The sequence below is a fragment of the Myzus persicae genome, unplaced genomic scaffold (genome assembly GCF_001856785.1).
Source record: "Myzus persicae strain clone G006 unplaced genomic scaffold, MPER_G0061.0, whole genome shotgun sequence".
In the NCBI taxonomy this organism is placed as follows: Eukaryota; Metazoa; Arthropoda; class Insecta; order Hemiptera; family Aphididae; genus Myzus; species Myzus persicae.
In genome coordinates, this window is record NW_019100535.1 from 5,665 (window position 1) to 17,243 (window position 11,579).

Below are 11,579 nucleotides of genomic sequence, written 5' to 3' on the forward strand. Positions count from 1 at the left end.
CAAATTCAACCGGTTTTAAGCGACAAAGTCATAGAAAATTGGAAAATAATCTGCCGAATACTTGCCACCAAGCAAAGCCGTGGTCGAAATTTAAGTGTTATATTGTATACATAATTGCCATAGAACGTTCTTTAATAAAAAACCAAATTGAGTGGATATCTCAGACACTAATAGTTATTTTTTCACATTTAAAGATCAATATCAATATCTTATTGAAATACCCATTATTAAATTAATAATCATTAATACTTTTTTTACTTAGGTAGTTGTATATTATAATATTATTATTAAGTATATAATTAAAATGCATATGAACATTTTTGAATATGGGTTAGAAAATGTCTAACATTCCATTTTTTTATTTGTAATAGGGCATATGATATTGATCTAAATATTAGAGGAATACTTCAAAAACAGAAAATGTTTTCGACAGCAGTTAGATTTTTAAATTAAGTTAAAAAGACAAACCTATTGTTTTATACATATTATATAATGTTATAAAATATGAGCTAATACAAGTTTTTGATTTATCGTCACACGAAAATATGGTCACCAACTAATTGTTATACACAACGATATACACTCGGAATATATAATCCAATTTTTTTATGAAACAATTTATTATTAAACAATAATTCTACAGTGTGATCAAAAAAAAAAATGTAGGTATACTCGTTTATCTACCTAGTAAGTAATAACCGTAATAATAATAGCGGAATACATTTCGAAAAATGTCTGATTTAATAATTCATGTGCTCGTATATGTAGATATTTTTGGGATCCTATTGCTATGCATGTATTTTATATGATGTTTTTCGACAGCGGGAATGGTTTGGTACTCATCGAATGCCGTTCTTAAATTGCTTACCTTTACTGCTCTCATAATACATTAATACTAGAGATCGCACTTGAACTTTAATGCCCTTAAAAAAGCAGTTATAATAACTGAAAAGCAAAAATCGTAAGTGATATACTTAAAATAATTGTATTGTATTATATTATAAAAATAATAATGTGAACGTCCTGCTAGTTTTGTCAGTAATTTCTACTGCGCAGAGGGACCGCACCAGCGCTTTCGTCGTCCGTTTCTGATCCATCGAAGTTGTGGCGCGGCATCGGACGATCGTCGTAGTCATCCCGCCCGGACGTGTTACCGCCCTCCGAACAGGACGTGTCGTAAGGATCAGAGGCTCTGGCGTCACCGAATTCCTGAACTCGGCCGCTTCTCGAATCACTCATCGACAACGACCAAGGCCCGGTGACCAACGAGCCCGGCATGCTCACGTCCTCGACGAGATCGTAAGCGGTTGGCCAGACATCATCGACAGTGCGGTCGTGGTGTGGCAAACTGACATCGCTGGTGCTATCCGACACGCTGTCGTCGAACGGATATCGATCGTTGTTACTTATCGACAGGTTTTCCTCCCTCCGACGCGCGTAATTCACATTGCGGCCGAGGGGCTGCATACGAGCCTCGATCCGCATTTCAATCGAACTGTCGGTCGAAGTTAATGTAGACAGCGATTCCGCGCTAAGGTCGTTGCGGAATCGGTTCGTCTTCATGTTGCACGATTGACATCCATCGACCCCATCTTCGCCGGACCAATCGCTTTCCCCACCGAAGCTGTCGCCCGTCAGGTTGTTGTCGTTGTTGGCAGCGGCTGCGGCTGCTGCGGCGTAAAAATCGTTGGCTGGCAGCAGCGGCGATAAGGGCGACGATGGCCGTGAATTCATTACCGCCGCCGGAAAATCGTTGACCGTTCTTTCGGACGTCAGAAACCGGGAAAGGTCATTTGCCATGTGCCTGTCTGAAAACGCGGAATAGCTACTCACGTCTGGATTCCAGGCAGCGGCAGCGGCTGTATCGGATCTATTATTATCACTGCTAGGCCCCGTAGACTGTTGCTGCTGTTGCTGTTGTTGCAATTGGCTGGCGCTTCTGTCCGAATACGACACACCTGAAGTGTCAGGCCGCTTCGGCGTCGACGGCGGATGTTCCGCAAATGCTGCCGGACACGAGTGGTTTTGATCTTTGGCAGGGCACTGTCCTACTCTCCGTCCGTCATTGGGTGTCAAACCACGTGCACTTGCACACCTGTCGCGCTGCTCGGGGGCGCTCATCCTCTGCCCCGAAGGCGTTCCACGCTGACTACTGCTGGAAATTTTGTCCGCGCCGTCGTTCCCTGTCCGTTCCGAGTTTGTGTCTTCACGATTGTCGAGAGACGGTCGATTGTGATGTTCTTGCGGTGGTTCTTGGAAGCTTTCTGTGGGTTTTGGACTCTGGTGTGGGGGAGTGGCCACCGTCTGCTGCACATCGCTGCATTGCCGTGCATTTTGATCTTCCGGTTCGACGCGCTCTATTTGATCCAACGACATCGACTTGCAGTTTTGATTGCAGTTCGATGCTTTTGTGGCCGACGGTATACTGCTGCAAGCCTGATCGGGTTCTCTCATCGATATCTCAACACTGGACACGGTCCAATCGCAATTCGAACTGTCGTTGAACGACGATCTGCCTGCGTTTAATACTGTCGAACAATTTTTTCGATCTTTCGATTCGCTATTATCGTTAACGGTCAAGTCGACTTCCTTAGGAAATTTACAGCATTCAACTGACTTCGTTTTCTTTGGAGTTCTCTTCAGACATTTTGAGCTGGACTTACATTCCTGATACGTCTTATTCAGATTACTAAATTTGGAATCGCTTTCATTGTTATTTGTAGTTGAAACAACATTTGTAGGTGTCTTATCCTGAATAATTTGACTTGCATATTGTATTTCTATTGTTGAGCTTGGCAACTGTGGTTTACCGCAATGAATAGTCATCATTGGTTTTTCACACGGTGTCACACATGCTTTAACTTCACAGCTGTTTTTGACAGCCCGCTTTCTTTGTTTTAATTTGCAAGTAAATGGTAGCGTTTCGTCCTTTTTTAACTTAAGATTGGAATAATTAACTAATGTTACACCCGTCATTTTGAAAATAAATTTTGCATCCGGAATTAGTGTAGCAGAATACATTCTTTGGCTTAATACCTTATTACCAGGGAACACTTTACAATACACTATTGCAAATGCAGCATCGTCGATTTGCTGTTGGTTACATTGTTGGTTTGCTACATCACTGGAAAAAAAAATGTTACTTTCAAAATAAAATAGTTATATCTGAATTACTTACACGTCAATTCCAATAGAACCTGCTGTTCTTTTGGGTCTATTTTCTTCACTACCTAGTATACTATAAGGATGCCAATTAAAAGCAGTCATAACTTCTTTTGATACTTGGTCAATTGGAATAATATCATCACACCTACAAAAAAAAAAAACATGGAAATATAAATATTTAATAGTTTATTACTTTAATTTGATTATAATTACTCGTTTCTGTGTTTACTGCTGGCATTTTTATCCCTGAAAATTTTTAATATTTAGTTATTTAATGAGTTGATTTATTGTAAAAGATTTCATTATAAAACATACTCGGTTACAATTTTAAAACGATTTAGGAATTTTTCCCATAGGTTATGATCATGGCTAGTCGGCAATTGAATAGACGTTGGATTGTACCATGTATAAATTGGCCAATCTGACCTTACATAGAACGACTGTACGAAGTATGGTGAAGTTTTAATTGTTGTGTAAGAACGCATATTTGTAGCTACAGCTGCAGAACGTTTGTGTTTAATCTCTTGTTTTTTCTCCTCATTAGTTAACGATTCATCAACTATATTATTATCTTGTAAGTATTTAACCATATCCATCTATATAGATTTATAGCGATTATTAAATTGATTAATTAAATAAATGAAAAAAGCTGAACATGTTACCGTATTATCAGACTTCAACTCTAAATCCTTAAGATCATCGGGTGGAGGTTTTAAAAACATTTGAAAAGATCTATCACTTCTCAACGATATAAATAAGATTTTGATAAGATGCATTTTTAAATCTGAACTTTCGTTATCTAATCGAGTTAGCCACGAAGAATAATTCATTTTGTCTAGAATAAATCATATTATTATACATTTAAAATATTTTCAACGTAAATACACTCCGTATTAATCTTATTTTCTTTATAATACCTGTTTCATTATCCAGCTTTACAATGGATAGATGGTTAATCTGTCGATAAAATCCATATTTTGATGCATCGTCTGTTTTTTCTTTGGTGGTTGTCCTTTTTATAATTCTCGGTGAACATTCAGTACGACTATTCATTTTAAAATTTGTTTAAAAAATTTTAATTTTTATAATTTACGTAATAAAATGGATAGAGTAGATTTATTGTATTTGTTTGTAAATTATTTGTTGTTTTTTTTTTAGTTGCCATGAGTTATATTTTGAAAAAAAAACATGTTAAAAAAGAGACATCACGATAATTTATATAATTAATATTACGACTTTATACTTGTACCTAATCTTTTAATTTGTAGACATAAATACAATTATTATGTTTATAGTTTTATACATAAGTCAGGAACTTGATTGTCTATTGTCTAGTAATAAAACATAACAACTAAAAAACTGTCACTTTTTAGGGTTTTAGGCGTTTGTGTACTTTCGATCCCATCTCCATCTTCTTATAATATTTTTTTTGGTGTTTTTTAATTCGTTACAACTTGAAGCAAATTTATAACTTGCTTAGAAATTTGTTGTAATATTGAATAAAAATTTGTAAATTGTATAAGTCTCAATGCCTAAAAGTCTTAACGATATTTACATAAGAATACGAAGTTTATGTTGAAAATCAATGTAAAAATTATACAGTTCACAATATCAGAAATCAGTAAATAAGTTTTTACAAATAACATTCATTGAAACAAAATAATTAATTTAAGTTACAATTATTTATAAAATGAAATAACTTAGTTACTAAGTTATTTTCTAGCATTCTATCTTTTTAAAGTGTAATCAAAAAAAGTAACTTATTGTAACTTAACTCTTAACTTTTTAACTAGTTAGGTACTACCTGCACCTTTGGTTCCATGCTTATATGGTATGCAGGTTACGAAGCGTCAAAATTGTTAGTAACAGATAATATATGTGCAAATTATGATGGGGCCTTAAGTGTATGTACCATTTTCACAGTATATTATACACATACAATATATAATTATAAAGGTACCTAAGTATATTATGCAGGTCACTTATATTATATTATCGACAAAATATATACGTAGCAATGATGCAATGAAAAAATAAATATAAATGTGTACTACCTAAGTATACTTTTTGAATATTTTTTTAGATATATTTAATGATATTATTGTTCAATAAATTAAAATCAATAGTAGACAGGACATTTTTCTGGTTATTGTAACTCATGATTAGTTTAAATTAAATGACAGAGCTTTTTAGGGTTCCGTACGCAAAGGGTAAAACGGGACCCCATGACTAAGACTTTGCTGTCCGTCCGCCCTTCCTTCCGTCCGTCTGTCACCAGGCTGTATCTCGCGAACCGAGATACTTAGACGGTTCAAATTTCTACAGATAACGTATTTCTATTGCCACTACAACAACAAATATTAATAATAAAATAAAATAAATAATTAAGGTTGCTCCCATACAACAAACGTGATTTTTTACTCGTTTTTTGCTGAATATTGATTTATTTTATTTACTTCAGAATTAAATAATTTTTTTTCTCCTTCCTCAAATAAATTTCTTTAGTTACCATAGCCCTTTATAGATACAATTTCGAATTGAGCAATAGATTTTATCAGGACTATCCGAAAAGCGAGAATAAAATAAATATTTAAGTGGGGCTCCCATACAACAGACATGATTTTGTTGCCTTTCTTATAGATAATGGTACGGAACCGAGTTCGACAAGCACTTGACCGATTTTTTATAATCTTTATATTGTATTTTTTTGCGACAATCGCTGTTTTTTAATTTATTATTATATTTCGTTTGTGTGCGCTAATCACCACTTTTTTATTATTCTTCTATGGTGTTTTTGGGCGCCAATCGCCACCTTTTTTTACCTTTATTATATATTGCGCGAGAGCAATATATATTATATAATAACCACATTTAATCATTATTATTTCGTGTGTGTGTCAATTACCATTTTTGTTAGCACAGGTAGCAGCTGGCCCGTGACCGTGTACCGTGTACCGTGATATTTGTGAGTTATATTTATATATTATTATTAGTAGTAGTGTTAGATAGCTGTTGGGCCAGTAGGGCCGTAATTTATAATTATAATTTGTTAGGCCACAAGGGCCATTATACTAAATTACCCTCATATTTTTAAACGTCGGTGTTGTGAATTATATATATATTGTAAATTAATTGTGTAATGCGCAATACAGCCAACCAAACACGAATAATTGTAGTTACCATTTTATTATCTAAGTTAAATATTTGTCCATTAGGATAAGAATACACACCCACAGTATACACACTTACGCACCCACCGCATGCTAGCACTAGATAGTCTTCATCGGCGATCCGGTCCACTTCTAGAGTCCCTATACATAATTACACACCTAATACACAAGTCGGTCGGTGGGTACAGTGTGTTAAGTACTGTAGGTAACCGGCGCGCGTGTTATTATTATAGGTACAGGTCACTCTTACTACAAAAGGTTGGACTATCCTGAGTTATATTATTCTCTGAAGTTTAAGGCTGCCCTTTTAAATACAAGTCTCTCATTCTATCAGGAAATAAGAATGTGTAAAGACATGCTGGACCAAATCCGTCCGTATATTGCCGTATACAATACATTTTTAAAAATTAGTAAGTTAAATAAATATTCGTTAACTGAATCTCAATTCTCAATCATAAGACTTAAGTCAATTATGACAAAGTTGGCTTGTTTCATATTTTAGTAATTGTTCTGCCAATCCTTAAAGTTTATAGATTCAGTATTTCACAAGAATGTGATCTACGTTGCCCATAGCAGCGGTTCCCTATACATGAGCCGAGGCCCACTTGTGGGCCGCTAGCAGCTTGATACTGGGCCGTAAACCATATAATATTATTATATTATTATAACTGCCGTATAGCCGTATATACGTGCTTACGTAATACGTATATAAGTGGGCCTCAGAGATATTTTTTACAAAATTTGTGGTCTGCACAACTAAAAAGGTTGGGAACCGCTGCAGACCTATAGGATATATTTAATAATAATGCATGTATAACAATTTAACTGACACTGTGTTATGAATAAAATATATACGCATTAAATGTTAAAATAAAATAAAAAAACAGTTCTGGAATAATATCGTAATAGGTGATTAGGTATTGATAATAATATTTAGACATTAAGTATAAGGATATATTGTTAGGCTTAGGAATTAGGTGGGCACTGCAAACATTCACAATAAAATACTGAAAATATGAAATGTACCGACGACCTGCAATTACTAATGAATAAGTTATAATGAGTACCTAAATCTATTGGCTCTGGCTGCCATGGTTAGGGTTAAGTAGTTAAGTATAGCCTATAAGTAAGTACATAAGACGTATTGAGCATTATTACAAGATGGTCACTTAAACATTCATATCAGTAGGTATTCATTACCTAGTCATTACTAAATAATTATCCACGGATTTCTTGTAGATATAGGTAGATAGGTCCTAGATATATTGAACCAACAATCTTTACTAGGCATATTAATTTTCAATATTGATGTACGATATCAGATAAGCAACACAATGTGTATATACTTTCTTTTTTTTTCATTCCAAACATTTTATAGGCTTTTATTTGGTCGGCACCTTTTTTGTGCCATCTGCGGTCAATATATTTCTATTTACCTGACTATAAAATTTGGACGCTATATATAATACATATAAATGTATTGTAGTGAACTTAATTTGTGCCACTATGTATATATTTACTATTTAATTATATTTTAACTTCCCTTCACGCTTTTCGAGGCTTGGGACTGACATTTTTTTTCTTACTTTTAAAAGCTTATTATTATTATAAAAACTCATATAATAATATATTTTAATTTTTAATTTTTAATACGTTTAAATTTAAATTTTAGCACTAAAACACTGTAATACTGACAGATCGAACTGTACCAAATACTACCAATGCTTATACAATTCTAAAAACTGAGTAAATATTACCGACGATGTTTTAGGATAATAATAAAATGTACAGATATAATAAATATATCAAACATTATTAAATTATCGATTATGACATCGAATATTCATAATCGCCCGAATGGCTGTATCACAAATCTATTTATCCCGTATAAATAATAATACTAAACTTTTTAAACATATTTTCTTCATATAATATGTATTTAGAATATAATATTATACATAGCACCTTAAATTGCATAGTCAGGTAAATAGAAATTAATGGATCGAAAATGGCACGAAAAAAAAGCCGACCTCAAATGTCCCGTAACCATTGGGGGGATTAGCCCCTCCCCATAATGATTGGAAATTTTTCAACTGTCCCACTTCTTATTTTGTAAAAAAAGATTTAAGCCCCTCCCCCTAAAATCCAAAAAAATATATAATATCTATTATAGGTTAGGTTACAGTTCTGAAGTAAGTAGTTATAGGTACAAGCCCCGAGGTCTTAAAAACCACCACGTTATGAATCATAGTACCTACACAAAAATAATGGAAAAACTGCATAAAATAAAAACGATCAAACATCATCAACATCAGAATATTTGTAACAGGAACTTATGCTGTGATCGTGATGTCCAGTGAGGTGTCACCGTCGACACTCACCGCCGCCGACAACATGGAAACTGACAAACGAAGGTACATCGAGAAGCAATTAGTCCATGCATACGACCCTGGTCCTACGGGACTTAAACTCAATGCTGATGTTAATATATTATGTTATAATTTATATATATATATATAAAATATTTATATAATATATCATGTAAATATTTATATAATATATCATGTAAATATATCTCTGCGGAACACTCTATCAGTACATGTTCATGGCCTAACCACTTTTTATTATGTGTAGCCGTCGTGTTAATATTAATATAGACACTTTCTTTGTACTATCTCCACTCATACTAAGCCAGTAAGCATCGGCATAACTAGGGAGGGGAACCCTCTATGTGGGGTTTTAGTCCCCTATAATAAGTATTGTACTTATTTTATTATATACATTTTATTTTTAATGATGAGTTTATACTTTCATTTTATTGTTTATTTTTAATTTTGATTTTAGAGTACAGTTACGCTTACTGTGGTGAGGGTGTGAAAATTATTTTGAGCATTAGTTTTCTAGGACTCAAGCCTCTGTAACTATAAAATCCTAGTTACGCCTATTGCAAAGCCACGCTCCTCTTTTGAGATAGTCCTAAGTCTTTGTGAACTATGAAGCGAGATGGAATTTTCATTGTTAAAAACGGTTCTTGTTTGGGTATTGATACGTATTTGCACAACCGTAGCTGTTTTGAAATCTATCTTTTTGAAAAAAGGTAACAAAATGGGGTATACCCATAAAATGCATATAATGCATACTATATACATATATACCTATATAATTAGTATATATATATATATAGCTTTTATAGAATAGTAAACCGTGTACAATAGGTGTATACATATGTCATTGTCGTGTTTTGTATAAAATATTCCGTCCCCTATGAACATACAAAGCCTCGTACCATCTGTGAGGGTTAGCCGTCCAAGTGATATAATTATATTATATTGACATATTATTGTGTAGTGTGTACCACTCGTAAATATGTACCCAAGTCATAAAATACATGGCATCGTCGATAAATGTTGATTCTATGCGGTGTTTGGACAAATTGGCTAAACCCTAAAAATATTGAACTAAATAACATTAAAAAAATATACAAATGTTTCATATTTGATTCTCATAGTCATGCATAAGCGAATTATGTTAAGTATTTTCCTTTACCAATCAGTCAAAGCAGAAAGTCGATGTCAAAACACTTCGAGACACGGATGTATAAAAAGATCATTTTTAAAATGAATAAATATTAAAATCTTATGATTGTTATGATCAGGGCTCAGAACTTCATGACTATGCATATTTCTAAGAAACTACATAATGGTTAAAATCTGATTTGTTTCATATTCGTTTCACGATACATACGTATAATGAAAATACAAATATGTATGTTTCATGTTTTTGTATATTTTATTGAATTTATGTCATTTGGTAGTTACCACCATCACATTATGACTTTTTTGATGTTTCACATCTCTTTTTTTTTGTATGACACTAATGTAGCCTTCAAACAATAAACAGTTTTTTGAAAAAGTAACAACCTTAATAACCTGTATTATGTAAATTGAGATTGTGACTGTCTTAACAATTGTTTTTATCTGTAGTTTTTAGTTATTACCATTATGTCATAAGACCAAAATAATGTCATATATTTATACTTTGAACCCACACAATAATATAAATGAACAATTTTTGGGCTACACAAATCTCGGTAATAATCAGTTAAAACTACTGCCTTAAGTTATAAAAAAATCGTTTAAAGGAGAGGGAGGTATAACACCCTATTTACTTTCAAAAATTCTATTTTTTAACAATATTTTAAATTTAATAAAAATAATTTGTACATTCCTAGTTTAATTGAGTGTGTTAGAACATCGCACTAGATAGACGTACATCACCCCGGCCCCACCCATTAGGAATTTTCGTAAATTTTCTTTACCAATATTTAGTACGTAATTTGTATGAATTTGTACGACCATTTCAAAATTTATGCGATCGTCGTTCGGCGGCAATCGTGAAAACTTAAAAATCGTCGTCACCCCAGCCCCATCCCGTAGCGAAATTACAGTGTTATTGAATGGTTCGCTGTTATATTTTTGGTGCATTTCTTTCGTATTTGAATCAATATATATAAAAGACAAAAAAAATTTTGAGTGCGTCTGGCTATGTCCTATTTTTTTTGCATTTTTAAGAGTAAGTAATAGTTAAACTAGACATTAACGTACGCATCACTCGGGATCCGCGACCTACCGCAGAATGATTGCCTACCTTAATATACTGCTCGCATAACCACAAAAACCTAGCAATTGCTATTCATCACTCATCGCCGTGTCTAGCTAGTAACTGATATATTATTTTATTACGAACTAATATTGTAACTTATAACATATTGTACAATTAATATTAGCGTTTTTTTCTTAGAATTTTGACAAAATTCTTAAAAATCACAAAAAATTAGCAAATTATATTTAGTAAGAAATTCATAAAAAATTTTCTTTTTATATCTACGATTTAAAAATTTGATCCAAGATTCTTTAAAAGTTTGTCTACCTTCGTCGAAAAAAAATATCTACCAGATAGTCAAATTTAGAAAATTTAAAACAAGGTTCCATTTAAGTAGTTTACTCCGTAACTAAGAAATCTAAAAAAATATTAGAATACAGTTATTTTTTACGCGAAGATCGATTTAGGTGAAAAACGGCGACGCCCCTAACAACGGGCTTTTATCGATTTAAAGCAGGTACCTATGTTGAAGGGTTTCACGGGTGTGGCAGCCCCGTGCGCATGCCTTTAGTCAGGCGGCAGGGACAGTTAACAACATTCATTGTACCTACATACTATCAGTATTCAGTACTGTGTGTTAGT

At 33.4% G+C, this 11,579-nt stretch overlaps 1 protein-coding gene across 1 annotated transcript; it reads right to left on the reverse strand.

Annotated features, from left to right (window-relative positions):
* Positions 1 to 1,035: 1,035 nt before the first annotated feature.
* LOC111031169 lies at positions 1,036 to 4,218 on the reverse strand. Its single transcript, XM_022311002.1, has 6 exons — positions 4,083 to 4,218; positions 3,828 to 4,000; positions 3,481 to 3,761; positions 3,379 to 3,411; positions 3,179 to 3,310; positions 1,036 to 3,124 (listed from the first exon to the last, which is right to left on the reverse strand). The coding sequence occupies exons 1-6, from the start codon at positions 4,216 to 4,218 to the stop codon at positions 1,036 to 1,038; spliced, it is 2,844 nt and encodes a 947-aa protein (XP_022166694.1).
* Between the last annotated feature and the right edge of the window lie 7,361 nt (positions 4,219 to 11,579).

Bases quoted from the DNA above. Each gene is read 5' to 3' on its own strand.
- LOC111031169 (XM_022311002.1), bottom strand. From the start codon at position 4,218: ATGAATAGTCGTACTGAATGTTCACCGAGAATTATAAAAAGGACAACC. The intron at 4,001-4,082 runs GTATTATAAAGA...GATTTATTCTAG, and splicing joins AAAGCTGGATAATGAAACAG to ACAAAATGAATTATTCTTCG. The intron at 3,125-3,178 runs GTAAGTAATTCA...TTTTTTTTCCAG, and splicing joins GGTTCTATTGGAATTGACGT to TGATGTAGCAAACCAACAAT.